Raw genomic sequence first — 27058 nt, forward strand, 5'->3', positions numbered from 1 at the left:
CATTTTCTGAAGAAGGGTCTAGACCCGAAATGTCAGCTTTCCTGCTCCTCTGATGCTGCTTGGCCTGCTATGTTCATCCAGCTCTACACCTTGTTATCACATATTATTATGAAGTGGAGGTCGACTATTCTCTGATAACTAAAACTGAAAGACCACAGAGAGGCTCGCTTTGCCTCATAATCTGTTAAAGGAAGTGTGAAAAGTGGTATAGCTTGCCTCTCACCCCCAATCTGTTATAAAGGAGATGTTAAATGAAATGAACTCTACAATCACTCTACAATCCACAAGTAACTATTTATTTATTTAACTCTAACAGTGAACAAATTTACAGAACTACAAACAAACCCAACAATTCCCCCAAATACTAACTATTCCCAAATAGAACAAAATTCTAATGGTATGCTGTTCCAATAAATACAAGTCCCACTTACATAAACAAAACTAATAAAAGCAACTTAAAACTTAGTCTCTCGAAATTACAGCCAGAATACATTTTCCAGAATGTTCGGTGCCTTCTCTGCTTTTCTTCAGTCAGGATCGCCTTTCTCTGTCAAATTCTTGTATCAGGACTATTAGCTAAGAGTGTAGCTGTCCCTTTAGACAGATGATGGTTTTACAAGAAGCTTACACAATTCTGTGAGAGCCAGCAATTTCCTCATTATGAAAAGATGGCTTCATTATTTCCTCTAAATCTTAACGCCATTACTACTAGATACATTGGTCATTAGTCTAGAGTTACACGCTTCATACTAATTCCATATTCATGTATATAACATTGAACACTACCGTTTCTATCTTATATACACATTTTCCTTTTAAACCCACGATAACGCATCTGCAATAACATTTTTATGAACCGCAACATGTAAAATCTGCAAATTAAATGCTTGTAACACAAAACTCCAATGAAATAGTCTGGTGTTCTTATCTTTAAATCTTTCCAAAAATGTCAAATGGTTGCGCTCAGTGTACCAATTATCTCTGTTACATTGTTTGCAACATAAACATTAAAATGTTTTAATGCCAGCACCAAACTCAATAACTCTTTTTCGATGATTGAATATTTTCTTTGGTGGATATTGAGTTTCTTTGAAAAACAACCAATTGGCCTTTCAATTCCACAATCAACGTCCTGTAACAACATAGCTCCAACCCCTACATGACTTGTGTCAATAGTGACTTAAGGGTTTCAAGGAATTTGGTGTGATTTAAACTGGTGTGGTGGTTTACACGACTTTTAAAGTCTCAAATGCCTCCTGGCATTGATCTGTCCACTGGAATTTCATGTTCTTCTTTAACAAATCTGTCAGTGGTGCTGCAACAGCAACAAAGTTTGGTACAAACGTCCTGTAGAATCCGCTCAGTCCCAAAAATCGTAGCAACCTCTTTCTTTGAGGATGGTCTTGGAAATTCCTTGATGGCCTTCGTCTTCATGTTCCTTGGAGTCATCTATCTGTGTCCGATGTTGTGCCTGAAGACCGTCATTTCTGCCTTCACAAATTCTGTTTTTGCCAACTTTATGATCGGCTTTGCCTTCCATAGTGTCTCAAAGAGCTCTGCAAATGTGCCATTTAATCTGTCCATGAATGGCTAAAGATCACAAAGTCATCTATATAGATGGCACAATTAGTCAATCCTGCCAAAACTCCGTTCATATGTCTTTCAAATGAGGCTGGTGTGTTCTTCTTTCCAAAGGGCATTACTTTAAATTGATATAGCCCATTTGGGATTACAACAGCAGAAACTTCTTTTGCTATCTTTGACAAAGGTATTTGCCAGTAACCACAAAGTAAGTCCAACTTTGTGATGTAAGTGGTTTCATCCTACTTTTTCCACACAGTCCTCCAGCTTTGGCATTGGATATGAGCCTGATTTAGACGTGGCATTGACCTTCCAATAATCTATGTAGAATTGTTGAATACCATCAGGTTTGGGAACCAACATGATCAGCAAACTCCACTCACTATGACTCGGTTCGATGGTGTCTCCTTGGAACATCGCTTCCATTTCCTTCTGTACCTGTGCTGCGTTGAGAGGATTAAGCCTGTAGGGGTGTGGTGTTATCATAACATGTTCTATGGTATTAGTCCTTCCTATTCTATTTCTACATGTGTCCTCATAGTGCTGCAACAAGCCTTTCAATTCAGTTCTCGGTTCCTGAGACAGAGAGCTTACTACCTATCTGATTCTTTAAGAACTTCCTCATTATTCAAATTATTCTGAGGCACATCAAAACCCAAATCATCTAGATTTGATTCCTCACTCTGAGTGACAGTAACTAATGCATGTTTCTCTAGTTCCCCTTCCCTGTCATACTAATGTTTCAGCATGTTCATATGACATACACAATAAATTTTTTCCTTATCTGGCATCTTTACCAGATAATTCATCTGGCTTAACTTCTTCTCAATCTGATAGGGACCACTAAACCTTGCTTTGAAGGAATCTCCTACCACTGATAACAATACTAATAATTTATCTCCATGGGCAAATATACAAATTTTGGATTTCTTATCTGCTTCTTGTTTAATTAGATACTATGCCACCTTCACATGTTGTCTAGCTAATTTACCTACTCTGTTTAATCTTTCTCACCTCAGATACATTATCTGACTGTGAGATTTCTGACCTCTGACCTATCAACCTTTCCTTAATTAATTTTAAAGGCCCTCTTACTTCATGTCCGAATATCAATTCAAATGGAGTAAACTGAGTTGATTCATTCGGAGCATCTCTAATAACAAACAATATAAATGGGATCCCAATCATTTGGTAATTCTGGCAATAAGCCCTCAGCATGGTCTTTAGGGTCTTATGCCACCTTTCCAGTGCTCCCTGGGATTCAGGATGGTACGCACTTGATTTAAAGTGTTGGATGCCTAAACTATCCATGACTTCCTCAAATAATTTGGCAGTAAAATCGGACCCTTAGTCCAACTGAATCTCCCTGGGTAAAGAAAGCAAACAATTTCTCCACAATGTTTTTTGTCTTGACATTCCATAATGGAGTTGCCTCAGGAAATCTGGTAGACACATCTATTATGGTTAGCAAATACTGGTAACCTCTTTTGGTTTTAGGGAGGGCACCTCCACAATCAATCATAACCCGCGTGAAAAGTTCTTCACATGTGTGAAAAGTTCTTCACATGCATGAATTGGCATCAAAGTCATTGGTTTTATTACTGCCTGCAGCTTTCCTACCACTTGACACGTGATAGGTACAACAAAATTCAACCACATCTTTATGTAATTCAGGCCAATTGAAATGAGTTTGTATTTTAGCCTGAGTCTTCCTCACTCCTAGATAACCTCCTACATGTAATTTGTGTGCTACCGCAATACTTCCTGTCTGTACACTACTGGCAACACAATCTGATGAACTTCCGCCCATTTCTACTCTGCACTAACCTGCCAAGGTCTCCATTTCCACCTTAGGATTCTATTCTTAAGATAATAAAATTCTGAAATATATGCTGATTCCTTTTCCGAGTAAGCTTTAAGATATAAATCTTTTATTGTCTCATCTTTTTGTTGTAACTCCCCTACTCTTTCAGAACTAAACACCTCTGACTGATCCTCTACCTGTTTAGGTTTTTCCTTTACCATCTCATCAAACAGGGTGTTAGCTAACAGGACCACACTCCTTTGTCTTTCTCTTTTGTTTTTCCTTCTTGCTTTAGCTTATGGCTGTGGAACCTTGTCACCATAGTCCAAAAAATTCCAGTGTATTTTTCTTTTAACTCCTCAATTCCCTGGTTTTCTTTTGGCTTCTCCACTACAATGGACATCACTCTCACCTTTGAACCAGCTATGTCATTTCCAAGAACGAACTGTATTCCTGGAATAGACACTCTTTCAATTACTCCCACTGTCACTTCCCCAGTCTAGATTGGACTTTCCAGCCTTATCTTACACAGGGGAATACTAATTCTTTCTCCATTTATTCCACGGATTATCATTCTTGTGGGTAACATTTCAGAAGGAGTGCAAATGCTTTCATCTCTTACTATTACAGACTGACCAGCTCCCGTATCCCTCAATATTTTAACTTCTTTACCTTCTCCCCTTGTTCTTCCCGAGTAAACCTTCCCCACAGAGGTGAAGTCTTTGAAGAGATTGGGCACTATCTTACTATCCAGCCCATGACTAGAGTGTGCACTCTCCTGCAGCTCCTTGACTTCTCTTGGGATTTCCTTCACTACCTCAATTAATCCTACTGGTTTAGCCTCTTTTACCACATCCTTTTTCCCTGTGCCTTTCTTAATCCACCAACACTGTGACTTTGTGTGTCCCCCTCTATTACAGTGGAAACACCTGAGGTCTTCCACCCCTTTTTCACCCTTTTGGGTTTCTTTTTTCACATGTGGTAAACTGTTTCCAGCGTGACCTATTTTTTGTTTTTCATTGAAGGATCTCCTTTTTTCCAATTTTTATCCCTCACGGAATGAAATTGCTGTCAGAAGCTAGATTTCGATTTATGCAGTAATATGTATTCATCTGCCATCCCTGCAGCTCTTCTCACTGTTTTAACTTTCTGTTCTTCAACATGAGTTGTTATCACTTTTGGAAGTGAGTTTTTGAACACCTCCAGCAGAATAATCTCTCTAAGATCCTCATATGTCTTTTCTATCTTTAATACTCTCACCCATCTATCGAAGTTGCTATGTTTAATTCTTTCAAACTTGACATAGGTCTGACCTGGTTCCTTTCTGACATTTCTGAACCATTGTCTATATGCTTCTGGTACTAATTTGTAGGCACTCAAAATAACCTGTTTTACTTCTTTATATTCTCTTGACATCTCATCTGACAGTGCTGCAAACAACTCACTAGCCTTGCCTACCAACTTGGTCTGAATTAACATTACCCACGTAGTCTCTGGCCATCTCATCTGGTTAGCCAATTTCTCAAAGAAAATGAGAAAGGCTTCTATATCTTTTTCATTGAATTTTGGTAATGTTTTGACATATTTGTATATATTCCTACCAGGTCTTTGGCTACAATGGGCCTGCTCATCATCACTCTCCTCCTCACTAAGCCTATTGTCTACCTTCATTTCCATCATTTTATGTTAGCTATACAGTCTAATTGCCAACTTTCGAAGTTCAAACTCTCTTTTTTCTTTTTCTTCTGCTAGGAATCTTCATTCTCTTTCTTTATCTTCTAACTCCAATTGTCTATTTTGTAGTTTAATTTTTTCTAACTCCACTGCATTTGACTGTTTCTCTGATATATCTAAATGTTTGACTAACACCTTTACAATGTCAGCATTCCTCTTATCCCTAGGTAAACCCAATTCTAGCCTGTTTTCTAAGTCTAAAAGTATATCCTTCCTCCATCTTTCTAAACTTTGTTTGCAAATTTGGGAAGCATCTTCAAACCCCAAAACCTCTTTAGCAATGTTAAGAGCCATTTCACCCACTTTTGATTTAACCAACCATAAGTAACCAAAATTAAACAGACTTTCTACTTCTCACCTCAGTTTTATTTAAAGATTTAGGACACTAATCCCCAAGTCTGTTTAAATCTGCTGGGACCTTTCGTTCCTCAAATCTGTTCAAATCTGTCCAAATCCATTCAGGTCTTGTACACGAATTGGCCATATCCCAGATTTGATCCCCCAATCTGTTATGAAGAAGTGGTCATCCTCCCTCTGATAACTAAGACCAAAACATCCAGAGAGGCTCGCCTTGCCTCATAATCTGTTAAAGGAAGTGTGAAAAGTGGTATAGCTTGCCTCTCACTTCCAACCTCATATAAAGGAGTGGTGAAATGAACAACAAGTAACAATTTAATCATCTAACTCTAAGAGTGAACAAATTCACCGAACTACTAACAAATCAAACAATTCCCCCCTAACTACTAACTATTCCCGAATAGAACAAAATTCTAATGGTATGCTGTTGCAATAAATACAAGACACACTCTCAAAACTACAGCCAGGATACATTTTCTGGAATGTTCAGTGCCTTCTCTGCTATTCTTCAGTCAGGAACACCTTTCTCTGACAAATTCTTATGTCAGGACTATTAGCTAAGAGTGCAGCTATACCTTTCAGCACATGGTGATTTTCTGAGAAGCTTAGAGAATTCTATATGAGCCAGTGATTTTCTCTTTAGGGCTGCTGATGGTTAACTCTAACAGATGGCAGTTGCTCTCACACCAATTTTCAAATACCATCTTCTTTTATACCCTTGATGACCTGTCAAATTCTTACAATAGGATTGGTCCGAGGTTGTCAAGACCATCAGATTTAAATTTATTTGGTTTTTAGTCTTTAAGTGCCTGTTTTAAATTAATTGGCTGACATTCAAACTGGTTGCCTCCATAACAAAACAAATCTACTGCCTAGGTTGCTAGACTTTTGATACAAATGTTTCAATTTCAGGAACTCTCTGTGCCTGCTGCTGCTCACAGGCATTTTCTTTTAATCTCCAAGTCTAGAAAAAGCACATCATCATTTAAAGGGACCACACACTCTATCATTTTACAAACATGAAATTCTAATGTCCCGCCTTCCAATCACAAGTACACTGCCCAACTTCACAACAATATAAAATGAGACTTTAATTTCTCAGCAAAAAAAATGAAAAAGAACTTCACTCATGCATAAAGATCCACTCTTCCTGCCCACCAGTATCAGCTTTCTGCAGCATTCATACTGACTGTTTCATGTTCAATCATAATGCAAAGAAGGGGAGGGAAATGGGAGACTGGAGAATAGGAAGTACACCACAGAGTTCAGAATAGACAGGAATCAGAAGTAGTTGGAAGCAGGGAAATGTGCTCTGCTAAGTTGGTTACAGAGACATCACTGCATCGTGATTACAAATTTTACCCCTATTTTTCTGTTTTATATATGGACATATCAACATATTGCAATCCAGAGTGAGAGAAGAAAAGGTAAATAGTAGAGCAGGCTGAAAGGTGGGATAGAATATGATAGGCAGAACTCACTGTTCAGGCAATCTGCCTATTTGGAATGACAGAAATGTGTCACCTTCACAAATGAGAAGTGTGCAAGGAGACTATGGGATGGATTCCACTGTTGCAGTTGAGCGTCACATGTAAGAGAAAAAGCAGCAGTGGGATGATCACATGGCCATAATGGAGGTTGTATGATTTTCTGTTGATTCACATAAATGGACATGGGCCCCGCTACTGGACTGTAATCTAATGAACTAATTTTTTCTACCTTCAGGAGAGCAGATGGATCCATGTCTTTCATTGAATCAGTTTACACCGGAACAACAGCAAATTCATACCTGTTCTGAAGAACAGTCATACTGGACTCACTATATTAACTTTCTCTCCACAGCTGCTGCCTGCCTGCTGAGTTTCTCTAGTATTCTCTGTGTTGATGCCTGAGATTAGTCAGTTTGAGGTTCATTGATGCTTTTACCCAAAATATGGATGTCCTATTTTGACATGCTATTGAACACCTTAAGACCTGCACCAACATGAAGTGGCAGAAGATACTGGCAGGATTTTTCAAAAGAGTTTGCATTTCCTATTGAGGACAACTGCCATTCAAGCAGACATGTAACATCCCATGGTGCTCATCAACACATGAATGTTCAAATTGTCTGTGACTGCTGCCAAATCATTGTACCTGTGAATGCTGTTCCTTGGAAATGGTCCTATTTCTGAAGAGTATCAGTTGTCCATTTATCCTAAGATAAAGACAAGTTTGATAATTGTCTCCTTGGAGGCATAGCAAACTGGAGGTTTTAATGACTTATGATAATACTACACAAATTTCAGCAGAGATGCAGAGACATAATTGCACACTGTTGAGCTGTACAATATTCAATATATAATGTACAAGTGTCAGCAGATGGTGCTGGTATGTTGCATGCTGTAAAACATGTCAATATACATACATGCACATTTGTTTTCTGAGAATCGCAGAAGTGTTACAGCATAGAAGGAGTCTATTCAATCCATTGTGCCTGGACTGGCTCATTAAATGAATAATGTTACCCAGTACCAGTCTCTTGCTTTTCCCCCATACCCATGCACAATATTTTTATCCAAATAACTGTCCAATGCCCTCTTGAAAGCTTCAACTGAACCTGCCTTCACCACACTTCCAGGCTGTGCATTCCATAACCTAACTACTCACTAAGTGATAAAGTCTTTATCATTTCTGTAGATCACTTTAAATCCATGGCCTCTTGTTCTTGTTCCTTTTATGAGTGATAACAGGTTCTCTATCTATTCTATCCATTTGGGGATTGAAACTTCTATCAGATCACCTCTTAGCCTTGTTCTCTCCACGAAGAATGGCCCCAATTTCTTCAATCGATCCTCATAACTGAAGTTCCTTATCCCTGGAACCTTTCTTTAAACTGCTTCTGCATTGTCTCTAATGTATTCTCATTCCTCCTATACTGTGGTAGCCAGAGCTGTACATATTATTCCAGCTGAAGTCTAACAAGTGTCTTATACAAGTTTAACATTATTTTCTTGATCTTCTAATCTATGCTGCTATTAATTAAGCTGAGAATCCTGTATGCTTTATTAACTAGTATCTCCACCTGACTTGCTACCATCAATGGTCTGTGCACATATACAACCAGATCCAGAGATAACAAGGTGTAGAGCTGGATGAAGGGTCTAGGCCCGAAACGTCAGCTTTCCTGCTTCTCTGATGCTGCTTGGCCCACTGTGTTCATCCAGCTCTACACCTTGTTATCTCAGATTCTCCAGCATCTGCAGTTTCTACTATCTCTCTACAACCAGATCCATCTGCTCCTTCACCCCCTTAAAATTGTGCCCCTTATTTTGTATTATCTTTCAATATCCTTCCTACTAAAATGCATCAGCTCACACTTCTCTACATTGAAACTTATCTTCCACCTACTGCCCACTCAACCAACTTGTCTATGTTCTTCTGGAGTTCTACATTGTCTTCTTTACAGTTTAAGATATTTCCAAGTTTTGTGTGATTTGCAAGCTTTGAAATTATCCCCTGCACACTAAGATGTAGATCATTAACATATAATCAGGAAAAAGACAAGGGCCCCAACACTGAACTCTACTACAAACATTCCTCCAGTCTGAAAAATATCAATTAATCATTGCTGTCTGTTTCTTATCACTCAGCAAATTTTATACTCATGTTGCTACAGACCTTTAGCTTTCCTCACAATTCTGTTTTTTGTCACAGTATCAAATGCCTTCTGAAAGTCGATGTCCATCACATCAACAGTGTTACCCTCATTGAGCCTTTCAGTTGCCTCTTCAAAAAACTCCAGAAAGTTTGTTAAACATGATTCCCCTTTCAAACTCCATGCTGATTCTTCTTAATCAACTCATCTTTTTCTATATAATTCTATCATCCATTTTGGTAGGAATAACAGGAAAATGGACTACGTTTTAAATGGTAAAAAATTGCAGCACGCTGCTGTGCAGAGGGACTTGGGTGTCCTTGTGCATGAATCGCTAAAAGTAGGATTGCAGGTGCAGCAGGTAATTAAAAAGGCAAATGGAATTTTGCCTGCCATTGCTAGAGGGATGGAGTTTAAAAACAGGGAGGCTATGCTGCATAGAGTCCTGTATAGAGTCCTGGTGAGGCCACACCTGGAGTACTGCGTGCAGTTTTGGTCTCCTTACTTGAGAAGAGATATACTAGCACTGGAGGAGGTGCAGAGGAGATTAACTCGGTTGATTCCAGAGTTGAGAGGGTTGGATTATGAGGAGAGACTGAGTAGACTGGGATTATACTCATTGGAATTCAGAAGAATGAGGGGAGATCTTATAGAAACATATAAGATTATGAAGGGAATAGATAAGGTGGAGGCAGGGAGGTTGTTTCCGCTAGCCAGTGAAACTAGGACTAGAGGGCATCGCCTCAAAATAACGGGAAGCAGATGTAGGACCGAGGTCAGGAGGAACTTCTTCACCCAAAGAGTTGTGAATCTGTGGAATTCCCTGCCTAGTGAAGTGGTTGAAGCTGCCTCACTGAATGTTTTTAAGGCAAGGCTAGATAAATTTTTGAACAGTAAAGGAATTAAGGGTTATGGTGAGTGGGTGGGTAAGTGGAGCTGAGTCTCAAAAAGATCAGCCATGATCTTATTAAATGACGGGGCAGGCTCGAGGGGCCAGATGGCCTACTCCTGCTCCTAGTTCTTATGTTCTTATCCCGAATAATTGTCTAAAGTTAAACTGACTGGTCTGGAATTGCTGTGCTTGTATTTACAGCCTTCTTGAACAAGGCTGCCATGTTTGCAAATTTCCAGTCTTCTGGCATCTCCTCTGAATCTAGACAAGACTGCAAGATTATGGCCTGTGCCTCTGCGCTCTACATTCCCCACTTTCACTTCCTTCAAAATCCAGTCCTGGTGCCTTGTCAACTTTAAGTACCAACAGTCTATCCAACAATTCTGCCTTATCAAATTTGAACTCTTCTAATGACTGAGTTCCCCTCCTCTGTCATCGTAGCCTGGGTAATATCTCTCTCTTTGGTAAATACTTTGGAAAACTATTCAATTAAGGTCCCAGCCATGCCCCCACCTCCAGGTGTAAATCCCCTTTTTGGTCCCTACTCTGACCTACACCTCCTTTTACCACCCTTTTACTATTGACATGGACATAGATGCCTTTGGGACATCTCTATATGTTTGCTGCCTGTATTTTCTCACAATTCATTTTGGTTCTCTTAACTTTTTTTAAACCTCCCCTCCGAACCTTCAATATTCCTCTTGGTTTTTAAATTTCATTTTCTACCTGACACTTATCATGAGCACACTTCTTCTGCTTAATTTCCACCTTTTTTGTCATCTATGGAGCTTTAGATTTGTTTATTCTTCCCCAGTTGTGGGAATATGCCTTGACTGTAACCAGATCATCTCCTCTTTGAAGGTAGCCCATTGTTCAATGACAGTTTTTTCTGCCAACCTCTAATTCCTGTCAATCCTGTGCTTCTCTGTTCTTGGCCATTGAAGTCTGCTCACCACCAATTGATTTTTCTCACTTTGGATTGTTGTGTGTCATTCATTATCAGCATCTTAAACATTACGGTACAATGATCACTGTCTCCTAAATGTTCCTCACTGACAATTGATCCACTTGGCCGACTCATTCCCAAGAGCCAGGTTTAACCATGCATTCTTTCCTGTTGCACTGGAGTCACACTGCTGCAGGAAGGTCTCCTATAAACAATTCAGGAATACTTGGCCCTCCCAGCCCTATACAGTTACAAATAACTCAGTTTATGCTTGAATCACTGAAGTTTCCCATTATAAGTACCACTATAATGTTGGCACCTCTCTGTAATTTCTATGCAGATTTGTTGTTCTACATTGTTTCCATTAGTCAGTAATCTGACAATGCAATTATAACCTTTAGTTCCCTGGTTCCAGCCAAATTGATTTTGTGATTGGACCATCTGAGACATCCTCATTCTCCAGCACTGCAATGCCCTCTTTAACCAATATTGCTACTCCTTCTCTTTTCCTTGTTTTTCTATTTTGTCTGAATACCTTGTACCCAGGAATATTTAACATCTAGTCTTTGCATTCCTTGAGCCAGGTCTCTGTTACTGCCACAAAATCACAACTCCACTGCACCAGTAACTCCCCAGTTGTATTAACTATGCATCATGCATTCACATACATGCACAGTTACCCTGATTGAGAACCAAAGATAACTCAGAAGAAAACACAGGGATATTGGAATTGTGCAGTCTTACAAGAAATCAAATACAGACTAATCTCTAACTAATAATCTTTTGTTGAAAAACCTCCAGTTTTTATGGATTGAATGAAAGCTGATCCATACCAGTACTCAGAGGGAAGGTAGGCAAATTTTATGTTTCCTCTTTATATCAGCATCCTTTTCATGTCTGATCTCAGCTTTTGCCATGCAACAGCTTTCCAGTGAATAACACCTGTTGACAGACATCCCAGCAATCGATCTTCTTGCCCTTACCCTTATGATATTCCAACTGAGGAAACAATAGTTTTCATTCCAAGGCTGATTTCAAGTGTTCGATTACCGCTGGCTGCAATTGGATTAATTTTATGAGTTTATTATACAAAGGTCATGCAGAATCAAAAGCATAATTATTGAATTTTCTGAAAGATGGTGCTATGTCGATGCAGTCACAATCATGTCGTGCTGATCTTGTGATTTCACCTCGAGCTGCTTTTTCAGTGTCTTTCTGCTAACCTCTGAAAATATTCAATGTGTCCATGATTTGCTATGCTCATTACAGAATGATAGCACAAGTTGCATATATGCAAGTCATTAATGTAAATTATATTTATGCTGGAGACACTTAAAATGCAGGATAAACCATTAGCTCTGTAGATTCCAAACTCTGGGGAAATATGATTAATGTGCTCCAGTGGTAAACAGGTTGAAATTGTCTTGGTAATACTGCAAAACTGGTGGTAGTGAATCGGTAGTCCATTTTTCACCCTGCCTGAATTTAATTTCTATTGAAATGAATGTTAGGAATAATTGACCAGGAATTAGGATTGGCTGCTAATTCCCCACCACCCATTTCGTGCAGTCATCGAAGCTGAATTTCACTCTGAGTAACCCGCTTATATTGTTTACCTCCATTATGTTACAAATTAATAAATGATCAAAAATCAACTTTGTTTGATGGTTCTGTCCATAGAAGAGCTATAGAAACCCATTGAAGAGATATATAGATTTGAGAAAATAACTGAAACATGGGTGTTAGGACAAAGCATTTTTCCTGGAAAGGTGAAACAAAATATTTTAATAATTCAGAAATCAGGCCTATTGAGTAATATTTACTGGGCAGGTATTGTAGCCAAGGGGAGGAATTTTGGTCAATGCATTTGTGGAGTCTGACTGCACAATATACCATTTATTTCCTGGCAGACATCTTGTTCCAGCAACTAGGTGGGGAGGACTATGCCTGGGTAAGATAGTACATAGTAGGTGAGGAAACTCTTAGTTCCTTTGGAACAAGTGAGGTAGTGTGGGCAGATGCTTATTGATCGCTGGATGCAGTCAGACCTTAAGAAATGGTGGGTATTCTGCTCATGTTGAGGGGCTAAGGGGTTATGTCAATCTAGGGAAGAAGTCCAATTGTTCCTGAGGGGAGTCAAATCTTTGATCTCCAATCTTAGGCAAAACTGATCACAAGGAATATCTTTGCATCCTGGGGTGACTGACCTTAATTCCAGGCTGGGTCAGGACATGTTCAAGTGTTTGTTTGCAGGGTGGAATGAGGGGGTAAAAATGAGTAGGGAGGCAGGTTACATTGCTTGGCAGATAAGAAGCACTTAAATTTCTCTTGGTCCTTAGACAGTACCATAAAGCTACCGTTCTTGTGAAACAGTCCTTGCATTCACAGGTTGCCAGTTTTTTTAATCCCCAGGAGACCCAGCCAGCCAGGGTTACATTTGGAAGACTAGTTAACTATTGTACAAGATTCTCATACTAACATTGAAATGACCAAACCATCTCCAGGGAGCAGCATTGTTGTTTATGGGTCTGTAAGCATTGCTATTGAGCAGTATAATAAACACCATACACAATGAAAGATGTTATATGGATTTGTAGGCAGAACATTCAGGATCTCAAAGGAGAGACCGAATGTTCGGTCATTCTCAAAATCTCTGCGAGAATGTCTATAATAACAAAGTACCCTGTAATGAGTTGCTGACATGTAAAAAACTATATCAGGTTGACAAGAGAGTATTCTTGTTATTCCTGTGCCACATTAGACCAAGCAGGCAATGTAGGTTCCTACACTCAAAAAGGATGATGGTAACAACCTTCACGATAAACAACAAAAACAGAAATTGCTGAAGATACTCAGCAGGTCTGGCAGTATCTGTGGACAGAAAACAGAGTTAACATTTCCAGTCCACAACTCTGTTTACTATCAACAGACGCTGCCAGTCCTGCTGAGTTTCTCCATCAATTTCTGTTTTTGTTTCAGATTTCCAGCATCCGCATGTCTTTGTTTTATTTGTTGTGAGCAGCTGCTCATAAAGCACAGTGAACATGGTCGTATAATATTTTGACCAAACAGGTGGATGCGGGTAAAGCGGTTGATGTCGTGTATATGGATTTCAGTAAAGCGTTTGATAAGGTTCCCCATGGTAGGCTATTGCAGAAAATACGGAGGCATGGGATTGATTTAGCGGTTTGGATCAGAAATTGGCTAGCTGTAAGAAGACAGAGGGTGGTGGTTGATGGGAAATGTTCATCCTGGAGTTCAGTTACTAGTGGTGTACCTCAAGGATCTGTTTTGGGGCCACTGCTGTTTGTCATTTTTATAAATGACCTGGATGAGGGCGTAGAAGGATGGGTTAGTAAATTTGCGGATGACACCAAAGTCGATGGAGTTGTGGATAGTGCGGAAGGATGTTGCAGGTTACAGAGGGACATAGATAAGCTGCAGAGCTGGGCGAGAGGTGGCAAATGGAGTTTAATGCGGAAAAGTGTGAGGTGATTCACTTTGGAAGGAGTAACAGGAATACTGAGTACTGGGCTAATGGTAAGATTCTTGGTAGTGTGGATGAGCAGAGAGATCTCGGTGTCCATGTGCGTAGATCACTGAAAGTTGCCACCCTGGTTGATAGCGTTGTTAAGAAGGCGTACGGTGTGTTAGGTTTTTTTGGTAGAGGGATTGAGTTTTGGAGTCATGAGGTCATGTTGCAGCTGTACAAAACTCTGGTGCGGCCGCACTTGGAGTATTGCGTACAGTTCTGGTCACCGCATTATAGGAAGGATGTGGAAGCATTGGAAAGGGTGCAGAGGAGATTTACCAGGATGTTGCCTGGTATGGAGGGAAGTTCTTATGAGGAAAGGCTGAGGGACTTGAGGCTGTTTTCGCTAGAGAGAAGAAGATTAAGAGGTAACTTAATAGAGACATACAAGATGATCAGAGGATTAGATAGGGTGGACAGTGGGAGCCTTTTTCCTCAGATGGTGATGGCTAGCACGAGGGGACATAGCTTTAAATTGAGGGATGATAGATATAGGACAGAGGTCAGAGGTAGGTTCTTTACTCAGAGAGTAGTAAGGGCGTGGAATGCCCTGCCTGCAAAAGTAGTAGACTCGCCAACTTTAAGGGCATTTAAATGGTCATTGGATAAACATATGGATGATAATGGAATAGCTTAGGTTAGGTGGGCTTCAGATTGGTTTCACAGGTCGGCACAACATCGAGGGCCGAAGGGCCTGTACTGCGCTGTAATGTTCTATGTTCTATGTTCTATGTTCTATAATATGGTAGGCACTGGTCTGGATTTGATTTGACAGACCATACCACACATGGTGAGCAGCAGTGTGAAAACTTCAGACACAGCTTTAAGTTCCCTTCTCACATAATAGTCAGCAGCAGGGAAGAACGGAAGATTTAAGAACTCTACAGAAGGACCCTTTGTGGCAATCCTCAACGAAAAGAATACTTCAGTGAATAGTAATTCAGAGCTGACAAGAGATGTGCTCCAACAGGAGGGTTAGCAACTCCCTGGAGAAGGAGAACTAGTGATTTCAAAGCAAATACAGACTGCATTGTGTGGCGGTGGTCTATAGGAACAGGCCTGAGTTAGAATTCAGAAGCGAGTGAACAGGTACTAGAGACTCTGTGTGTCAAGCCAGTGCATCAGCAGTTAGCACTGCTGCCTCACAGGGCCAGGGACCCAAGTTCGATTCCAGTCTCGGGCGACTGTCTGTGTGGAGTTTGCACATTCTCTCCGTGTCTGTGTGGGTTTCCTCCCACAGTCCAAAGATGTGCAGATTAGGTGCATTAGCCGTACTAAATTGCCCGTAGTGTCCACGGATGTGTTGGTTAGGTGGATTAGCTATGGGGATATAGAAAGTTACAAAGATAGCATAGGGAATGGATCTTGGTGGGATGCTCTTTGGAGGGTCGTTGTGGACAAGATGGGCCTAATGGCCTGCTTCCACACTGTAGGAGTTCTATGATTCTATGATTCAAGTGTAAAATCTTGGGGCAGTCAAGGGAAACCATAAAATGTTTTGGTAATAATTTGGAAAAGTGAGAAGTTAAAAAGAATTACTGACAGCTCAGGTCAAGCATTTTGCTGGAATGACCAGGCGGCATGGAGCACAACTACAGAAATAGAAGCACAGGGCCATGAAAAAAATAGTAATCCAAGGTTGCAGACTCGGGAACATTGCAAACCACTAAATAAAGTAATAATGTTCGGCAAATTAAATGTCTAAGCGGAACTAGTCTAACAGGATGATATTTTGGAAAACTTTATTCAGGTCATGGAAAAGGAGGATATCTGTCATAAGAGCTGTGACGAAGGCAGGAATCATATATTTAAACCACAAAGAGTGGGATTAATTTACTACAATGGTAATTAAAGCAGGAATCATTTATGAAAGCTGCACATGTAATCAAACACAATAGTATATTTATCTTAAAACTATTGGCAAACAAAGAGAAAGAAAAGATAATATTTATTTCACTGCAATATTTGAGTACAATAGACAAAACATTTCCAAAAATTAGTATTCATTTTCCGATGCCTGGAGTTTTTTTCCATTACTACTTTCCACAAAGAGACAAATCAGAGAGGTAAAATAATTGCCTGTGGGTATATTTCTCCCCACAGAATTTCTCCTGTTGCAATTCAGTAACAGCATGTGTGTAAGACTAAGATATGAGCACCTTACCAAATAAAAGTCCTCACACTAAATTTTGCTCAGTATATCTTTTAATTCAACACCTCAAAATAAAATGGATTTTCCCACAGTCACTTACCGTGAGTTATCATTGATCTCAATGTAAAATTTGCAATCCTACACACTTTTATCGACAATTTCAAAGCAAAGCATAACCTCAAAGAAATGCTTATCATCTAAACCTCCTGCTTTCAAATTACCTGTTAAAGTCAAAAGTTAATGTGAAAACACATTATCTCATAAAATGACATATCTCTGGTGTCTTGGACAATATTTATCCCTCAATCAACATCCCTTCCTCAGAATGTAGTAGTGGCTGGGTCAATTAATTTATTCAAGGCAGACTTAGATAGATTTTTGATAGATGACCGAGTCGAGAGTTATGATGGACAGACAGAAAAGTTGAGTTGAGAACACAAAGCAATCAGCAATGATCTTATTGAATGGTAGAGCAGGCGTAAAGGGCTGAATGGTCTACTCCTGCTCCTAAGTCCTAAGTTCTTAGATTTTCAGTCAACTTCTCTGGCACTGAAAATTAACATTGTGGACCCTAATTCCTTCAGATTTTATTTGTTGCTGGCAGCATATAAAATATAAAATGGCAAAATCTTTTATATCCATTTAATTCAATACTTCTACTGCCTCGCAAGGCTGCGTACTCAGCTCCCTTCTGTACTCCTTATACACTCACGACTGTGTGATCGAATTCTGCCTAACTCCATTTACAAGTTTGATGATAACACCACTGTTGTAGGTCAGATTCTCATACAATGTTGAGACGGAATACAGGAAAGAGATTGAGTGCTTAGTGGCATGGTATAAAGACACCAACCTCTCCATCAATATCAACAAAGTGAAGGAGCTGGTCATGGACTTCAGGAAGCGGAGTGGAGGGCACACCCCTGTCTGCATCAATGCTGCTGAGGTGGAGATTATTGAGAGCATCACGTTCCTGGGAGTGATGATCATCAATCTGTCCTGGTCCACATACATCAACATAATGGTAAAGAAAGCACAACAATGTCTCTAATTCCAGGATGCTAAGGAAATTTGGCATATCCACAAGGACTCTTACCAATTTTTTTTTTGATGAGCCATAGAATACACGTTCATGGAGGTGATGGCCTAGTGGCATTATTGCTGGACTGTTAGAGACCCAGATAATGTTCTGGGGACCCAGGTTCGAATCCCACCATGGCAGATACTGGAATTTGAATTCAATAAAATAACTGGAATGAAGAATCTAATGATGACCATGAATCTATTGTCGACTGTCGGAAAAACCCATCTGGTTCACTAAAGTCCTGTAGGGAAGGAAACTGCCATCCTTACCTGGTCTGGCCTACATGTGATTCCAGACCCACAGCAATGTGGTTGACTCTGAACTGTCCTCTGGGCATTTAGGGATGGGCAATAAATACTGCTTAGCCAGCGACACCCTCATCCCGTTAATGAACAAAAGGATAGAAAGCATTCTACCTGGGTGCATCACAGTGTGGAATGGCAAGTACTCTTCCCACATCGACAAGAAACAACAGAGAGTCGTGAACACAGCCCAGTCCATCACGCAAACCAGCCTTCCATCCATTGACTCCATCTGGACTTCCGACAGTCTCGGGAAAGTAACTAACATAATCAAAGACCCCTCTGACCTCAGTTATATTCTCTTCCACCCTCTTCCATTGGGCAGAAGATATAAAAGTTTGAATACACATATAAACATATTCAAGAACAGCTTCTTCCCCAAAGTTATCAGTCTTTTGATTGGACCTCTCAAATGTTAATTCTGATCTCTCTCTCTCTGCACCTTCTCTGCAGCTGTAACACTGCAAACACTGAACAACAAACCAGCTCGGCGAGCCAACCAACCTCAACAACCACAACCCGAGCTACAAATCTACTTGAAAACCTTGTAACACTGCATTCTGCAACCTGTTCTGCTAAGGGAGCTGGAAAGTAACTACAGGGAGGAGGGATGGGGCTGGGAGAAGGTAGGTGGGATGGTGATAGATGGATGCAGGTACGGGCAGTGGGGAGTGGTCAGTGGGAAAGGTGGGTCGGATAGGTGGGGAAGAAGATAGATAGGTTGTGTCAGGTCAAGCAGGCGGGGATGAGAGGGAGAGTTGGACATGGGATCAGGCTGAGGGTGGGGAGATTTTAAAACTGGTGAATTCTATGTTCAGGCCATTGGGCTGTAGGCTCCTGAGGCAGAATATGAGGTGTTGTTCCACCAGTTTGCATGTGGCATCATTGTGACACTGGAGGAGGCCCAGGATGGACATGTCACCCAGGGAGTGGGAGGTAGATTTAAAATGGTTAGCAATCGAAGGTGTTGTTGATTATAGTTACAGAGCGCAGATGCTCTGCAAATCTGTCACCAAGTCTACGTTTGGTCTCATCAATGTGGAGGAAGCCACATTGGGAGCAATAGATACAGTAGACCAGGTTGGAGGATGTACAGGTGAGCCCCTGTCAGATATGGAAAGTTTGTCCTGGGCCTTGGATGGAAGTGAGAGGGAAGGTGTAGGGGCAGGTGTAGCACAACCTGTGGTTGTGAATATACGTGGGGAGTTCCTGGACCAGGGGTAAAAGACAGAGCCAAGGTAAGCGGGGATGAGTTCAGTGGGGCAGGAGCAGGCAGCGACAATGGGTTGACCGGGGCAGTCAGGTTTGTGGACTTTGGGAAGGAGATAGAACCTGAAGGTTTGGAGTTGAGGAACGATGATATTGGAGGCTGCGATGAGAGGTGATAAGATTATGATAGATCTGAGAGATGATGGTTTGGTGATCAGGGGTGGGGTCATAATCGAGGGGGCAGTAGGAGGACATGTCAGAGAGTTGGTGCCTGGCCTCTATGATATAGAGGTCAGTACACCATACCACTACTGCGCCCTCTGTTATGTTTGGGACACTACCCATGCCCTTGACCTCCTCTAAGACTTTCAATTCCCTGGCCAGCAAAACCTCATCTTCACCATGGACATCCAGTCCCTGTACGCCTGTATCCCCCTGCAGATGGCCTAAAAGCCCTCTGCTTCTTTCTCTCCCACAGGCCCAACGAGTCCCCCTCCACCGACACCCTCATCTGCTTAACAGAACTTATCCTTACTCTCAACACCCTTTTATTTAACTCCTCCCACTTCCTACAAGCTAAAGCGGTGGCTATGGACACCCGTATGGGTCCGAGCTATGCCTGCCTCTTCATAGGATACATGGAACAGACCCTCTTCTGCTGTTACACCAGCACTATCCCTCACCTCTTCCTCCGCTACTTTGATGACTGTATCAGCGCTGCCTCGTGCTCCCATGAGGTGCTTGAACAGTTCATTAACTTTACCAACACGTTTCATGTCAACCTCATATTTACCTGGACCATCTCCAATACCTCCCTCCCCTTCCTGGATCTCTCCGTCTCCATCTCTGGTAACCGTCTCAGCACCAAGATCTATTTCAAACCCACCAACTCCCATAGCTACCATGCCTAGACCTCCTCTCACCTCCTGCAAGAATGTGATCATTTACTCCCAAATCTTCTGCCTCTGCCGCATCTTGTCCCAAGATGGAGCGTGCTACTCCCGGACATCGCAGATATCCTCCTACTTCAAGGACCACAACTTCTCCCTTCCATTCATTGAAAATGCCATCAACCACATCTCTAGCATTTCCTGCACTTCTGCCCTCAAACCCCCTCCCGTCAACAAAAATAAAGACAAGAGTCCCCTGCTTCTAGCATACCACCCCACCAACTTCCGCATCCAGCGTATCATTCTCTGCCACTTCCACCACCAACAATCCAACCCACTATCAAAGAGATATTTCCCTCCCTACCCCTATCTACCTTTCGTAGGAACTGCTCACTCCACGACTCCCTTGTCTGTTCCACACTACCCACTAACCCCACCAGCCCCGGCACCTTTCCATGTAACCACAGGAGGTGCTATGCCTGCCCCTACACCTCCCCCCTCACCTCCATCCAAGGCCAAAAACAAACTTTCCATATCCGATAGGGATTCACCTGTACATCCTCCAACCTGGTCTACTGTATCCATTGCTCCCAATGTAGCCCTTTTTACATTGATGAAACCAAACATAGACTCGGGGGCCGATTCGTAGAGCATCTGCACTCTGTACACTATAATGAACAACACTTTCCAGTCGCTAACCATTTTAACTCCCCCTCCCACTCCCTTGGTGACATGTTCATTCTGGGCCTCCTACAGTGCCACAGTGATGCCACACGCAGACGAGGAAGAACACCTCATATTCTGCCTCGGGAGCCTACAGCCCGATGGCCTGAATATAGAATTCACCAGTTTTAAAATCTCCCCATCCCTAGCTTCATCCCATGTCCAACCCTCCCTCTCATCCTGCCTCCTTGACCTGACACAACCTGTCCATCTTCTTCCCCAACTATACACCCCACCTTTCCCACTGCCCAATCCCCACTACCTCTACCTGCATCCACCTATCACCATCCCACCTACCTTGTCCCAGCCCCACCCTTTTTCCCTATATTTATTTCCCAGCTCCCTTTCGCTCCCCAGTCCTGATGAAGGGTCCCAACCTGAAATGTCAATTTTCTTGCTCCTCTGATGATGCCTGATCTGTTGTGTGCCTCCAGCTGCACACTGTATTGATTCTGATTCCAGCATCTGCTGTACTTCCTATTACCCTGTTCTGCTATACTGATGCACTTTATATGGTATGATCAGCCCGTACAACATGCAAAACAACTCATGACAATAAATCAATCAATCAATCTCGGTACATGTGACAACAATCAATAAGTTAATCAATCTTTCTCTTTATTTTCCCTTCTGTGTTTGACTTGACATTGAATAACAGATTACCTGGTCATCATCACATTGTTGCTTGTGAGGGCTTATTGCGTAGATTGGCAGCTGAGTTTTCTACAACACAACAGTGACTACAACTGAAAAGCATGCAATTGGCTGTGAAACTCTTTAGCATATCTGGTGTTTGTGAATGTGTTGTTTGTGGGTAGAATGATGTTGCCACCAATCCTCTTTCCTTTGACTTCATCTAAGAGCCTATTTAGTTTACAATAGTAGAGGATCAATCACTATTGAGTCTCAACAAGAAACTCTTGTCATAACAAGATGTGGTTTACATCATGGGAGCAATTAGGTACAAGTTACATTAGTTTGTTAGACATTGTTACTAGGGCTGTAATGAGACCTGTAGATATAGGTCTTCCCTCCCTGAGACCTTCAGATGTTATGCTTTAACCAATCAATCCAGTATGGAATCATGAATCATTATGCAATGTTTTTTTCTAAATGCAATTCTTTCTTCTTTCTTTCTATTGTCCTGAAATATAACCATACCTTGGTTGCTAAAATTGTCCTTACAGCCGATGCCAGTTCCTCTGTGTTATTGAAATCTACTGTCCATACATGTGGTTTCCCAATGAAATACTCAGTGTATGGATGCTGTGAGGAAACCTTGAAACAAAGAAAACAATAGATTCAGCAATTTTTTCTCAAAAATCGATGTCAAGATAATGGCGAGGCTAATAATGCTTTCTATTATTTGCAAGGAATTGCCATATCAACTTCAGATGAGAGGCAAATGCTCAAAAAACCAAAACATCTAAGCCTACTGTTGAATATTCTGCCATTAACTTTGTGAAAATAGCAAATTTCTGTGTGGTTTCCCAATTGAGTGGTTGGAGTGGCTTAATTTTCTATACCTGCCCACCAGATACATGACTGTATTGCTGCCATTTTAACTGCAATTTAGATTGGCAGGCTATAACTTGTAAAATGCTGCAGGGATCAATGCTGGGACATCACTATTCATTTCCATTTCAATGAATTAGATGAAGGGACCAAGTGTATGGTAATTGAATTTTCTGATGACACAAAGACAGGTAAGAAAGTATGTTGTCCACAAAAGTTGGAGAGTTTGCAAAGGTAAAGTCACCACAGTCCCTGCTTTTTCATTAGAGAGAGAGATGACTGGTGGTTGTTTAATATGAGGGTCAGCACAAATGAGGGGAAATATTGAGAAAAAGAACCCTTCCTGGCATCGTCAGCTGATGTGGGAATTGAACTCATGCTGTTGCTGCTACTCTATGTTGAAAACCAGCCATATACACAACTGAGCTAACCAACCCCTGCAAAGGAATTATAAGCAGGTTAAATGAATAAAAACAATGGCAGATGGACACCATGGCTATTGTTTGCCAAACTTAGACTTCATGTGTCCTTAGTTGAGAAAAATTGCAATTGAGTAAGAAGCAGTTCAGAGTAGTTCCCCTTGACACATTCCTGGGATGAAAGGCTTGTCTTATGAAGAAAAATTGAACAATTAGACCTATACCTGTTGGAATTTGGAAGTATGAGAGGTAATTTTATATAAAGTCCGGAGGGGCCTTGACAGTGCAGACATTGAGAGGTTGTTTTCTCATGTGGGGGAGAACTGAACCAGGGGACAAGATTCAAGAATAAGGAGTCTCACTTTCATCATGGAGAGGAGAGTATTTTTCTCTTTGATGGTTCTTAGATCATGGAATTCGTTTCCCAGAATATAATGCTGGTTGGGTTAATTAAGAACACAAAACAGAACATAGAACAGTACAGCACAGGAACAGGCCCTTTGCCTCACCATGTATGTGCCAACCATGATGCCATTCTAAACTAATCCCATCTGCCTGCACATGGTCTGCATCCTTCTATTCTCTGCATGTTCATGTGTCTGTCTAAAAGCCTCTTAAGCATTGATACTGTATCTGCTTCTACCATCTCCTGTGGCAGTGTATTTCAGGCACCTTCCACCCTCTGTAAAAAATAAACTTGCCTTGCACATCTCCTTCAAACTTTACCCAAACACTTTAAACGTATGCCCCCTAGTATTTGACTTTTCCATCCCGAGAAAAAGACGATGACTATCCATCCTATCCATGCCTTTCATAACTTTATATACTTCTACCAGGTCACCCCTTAGCCTCCTACACTCTAGCGAAAACAATTGATGCTTGTCCAACCTCTTCTGCACCCTTTTAAAGACTCCGTTTCCTTCCTATAATGTGGTGACCAGAACTGTTGAGAAATTAGTTAAAACAAGATAGCATTAGATAGATTTTTGATAGACAAAGGGTTCAAGAGTAATGGTTGACAGAAATGTTAAGTTGACACCATAAAGCAATCAGTCATGATCTTACTGAATTGTGGACCAGGTTTAAGGGGCTGAATGGCCTATTCCTGCTCCTAATTCCTATGCTCCTAGATTTCTAGTCAACTTCACAGGCACTGAAAATTAACCATTACCATTATGGAGTCTCATCCTTCAGGTTTTAATTGTTGCTGGAGATTTTTAAGAAGTAAAGTGACAAAAACTTTTATTTCCATTTAATTAAATCTTTCTTCTCTTTATCTCTCTTTTTGCCTTTAACTTGACATTGAATTCATCTACAGCAAATTGCACTTCCTTTTCAATAATTGTGCTATTAATTTCAGAATTGTTCAATATGTTTGGTTAAGGAGGCACACAGATACCAATAATGATTCTTTGATACCTGGGTCTGAATGGAGCATGGATACTTTTTAACATCTCAATTTGAACAGCAAAACCACTGCTAACATTAAATGTTTATTTGCCTGCGCATCAATTTTTTGGCCACCATTTTCAGGCACACTATGTTAAAATTGATAATTTCATACATTCGTTCAGGGCATAATATTAGGGATCTGATTGTGTGTGTGTATGTTATTTATTCATATGCATTTTAGCAGAATGTGCACATGAGCCTCTTTAATACATTGAAGAGTGTTGAAAAAGTACCCTCAACCAGTTTGGTTATTGGTGGTATAAGGACTGAATAGGTTTCCAGTGTTCTGAATGCAGTCTGCCCTTTATCGCCATTACCCTCAATTTCAATCACTGAGGTGTGAGATTCTTCTCAACAATATTTTATGTGTCACATTCAATATCAATGCTTTGCAAGGTAAAGAATAATGTAAACACTCCTCAAATGTTCAAATTTACTTGGAGAACATCAGCAGTACAACTTTATTTAAAAAGTGAAGGTGACAAAAATCAGATAATCTTCAGACAATTAGCTTAATGTCTGTTATTGGGAAAATATTAGAGTCTAATAGACAGGATTTAATAACACAGCATTTAGAAATCCATAGTATAATCAAGTAGAGTCAGCATGGGCTCATGAAGGGGAAATTAGAATTAGAATATATTAGAATGTATTACAATTCTTTGAGGAGGTAACAATCATGGAGATAAAGGGGGAGTATAGGTGTAATATACTTGGATTTTCAGAAGATTTTTGATGATGCACTACACAGTAGACTAATAAAGAGGCCATGATGTTGGTGACGGTATAGTAGCATGGATAATAAATGATAACTCATAAAAGACAGAGTTGGGATAAGGGCACATTTTCAGGATGGCAAACTGTAACTAGTGGAGTGACACAGGGATCAGTGCTGGGGCCACCATTAATCCCAATATATATCAATGACTTGAATGAGGAAAGTGAACTTACTGTAGCCAAGTTTACAGATGACACAAAATAGGTGGGAAGGCAAATGATGAGGATGACACAAAGATTCAGTTGAGAGATATAGATAGATTAAGTGAATAGGCAAAAACTTGGAAGATGGAATACAATGTTGGAAAATGTAAGATTATACATTTTGGCAGGAAAAATAGAGAAGCTAAACTTTATTGAAATGGTGAAAGAACACAGAAATCTATAGAACAGAACAAGTTCTTATTTGTGAATCACTCAAAGCCAACATCAAAGTTCAGTGAGTGATAGGGAAGGCAAATGGAATGTTGGCCTTTACTTCAAAGGAAATGGAATATAAAAGTAAGAAGGTTTTTCTAAAACTCTACAAGGCACTAGTCTAGCTGCAATATTATGAAAGATTTTTGGCTTTATCTACGAAAAGATTTACTAGCATGGAGACTGTCCACCAACTATGGAGGGGCTGTCTTATGAGGACAGGTTGAGTAGGTTGTGCCTGTACTCACTGGAATTTAGAAGAATGAGAGTTGACCTAATTAAAACATACAAGATTCTTAGGGGATTAGACAGGGTAGATGCAAAAAGGCTGTTTCCCTTTGTAAGAGAGTCTAGGGCAAGTGGGCATAATCTCATAAATAGGGCTGTACATTTAAGGCAGAGGCAAGAGGGGATATCCTTCTCTCAGAGGGTAGAGAATTGGTGGAATTCATTACCACAGAGGGCTGTTGAGATTGGATCGTTAAGTATATTCAAGGCTGAGATAGACAGATTGCTATTCAGCAAGGGAATCAAAGGTTATGGGGCAAAGGCAGGAAAATGGAGTTTGGGATTATTAGATCAGCCATGATCTCATTGAATGGCAGAGCAGACACAATGGGCTTAATGGCTGACATGTTCCTATGTCTTGTGATCTCATAGTCTTAAGAAGTCAAACGTGAACTGTTTGATTACAGAATACAGTCTGTTTTATCGTTTATGTTCTGAATTGTTTCAGGGACAAACAACAACTGGAGTTTGAAACCATAGCTATTGTTGGTTAAATTCAGACTTTTATTTCTGGTTCCAATATTTGTGTTACTCACATTGTATAGGATGGGTTAGAATTGTTGATGATATTCGACAGCTGCATGACCTTGAATCAGTCCTGTCATGAGTGACTCACATTCCTGTACATGCCGAAGACAGCACAATCAATTTGCTTTTTCTGTACTTGCAGCTCATTACACTGTACGAGAGAGAGAGTTTCATTCTGAATCATTGGACTTCCCCTCAGACTGGGATCGTGAACGGTTCTAGGAATTAACCTCAGTCTCCAGAACAGCTGTCGATTGAGGAGTCCCCAATGGGCAGAAGAGTGGGAGACTTATTTTTTTCCTTCCTTTTTAATCATTTTATTTATTTAAGAAATGTTTATATTTAAGTAAATTTATGTTGTCGAGTCTTCTCTTAACTACATTTAACCAAATCTGAAGAACTGTTTGGGTACACTTTGTGATCCAAGACATTTTTTGCGACATGGATGGGATTCAGGAAAATGTTTAAGGAAAGGGAAAAGCACCGAACTAAAAGTGTGCAATTTGTGTGTTTTTGTTCTTTGGAGTTTGAGATCTAGGGATGCTTTGAAGTCAGTTTGTATGTTGAGAATCTATGGTGATTTAAAAGTGTAGTGTGTGCCTGTATCAGTGTAGAAAATAAACAACTGCACCTCCCAGTCGCGAACCATTTCAACTCCCCCTCCCATTCCTCAGACGACATGTCCATCCTGGGCCTCCTGCAGTGCCACAACGATGCCACCCGAAGGTTGCAGGAACAGCAACTCATATTCCGCTTGGGAACCCTGCAGCCCAATGGTATCAATGTGGATTTCACAAGTTTCAAAATCTCCCCTCCCCC

General features: G+C 40.7%; 1 protein-coding gene across 1 annotated transcript in view; it reads right to left on the reverse strand.

Annotated features, from left to right (window-relative positions):
• LOC109911752 (alpha-1,6-mannosylglycoprotein 6-beta-N-acetylglucosaminyltransferase B) overlaps positions 1-27058 on the reverse strand; it is an 828291-nt gene that overhangs the window by 10386 nt on the left and 790847 nt on the right. Inside the window, 1 exon segment of the mRNA XM_048610932.1 lies at positions 22005-22121. Coding sequence (XP_048466889.1) covers positions 22005-22121 — 117 coding nt within the window.

The sequence above is a fragment of the Rhincodon typus genome, chromosome 23 (assembly GCF_021869965.1).
Source record: "Rhincodon typus isolate 14 chromosome 23, sRhiTyp1.1, whole genome shotgun sequence".
Lineage (NCBI taxonomy): Eukaryota > Metazoa > Chordata > Chondrichthyes > Orectolobiformes > Rhincodontidae > Rhincodon > Rhincodon typus.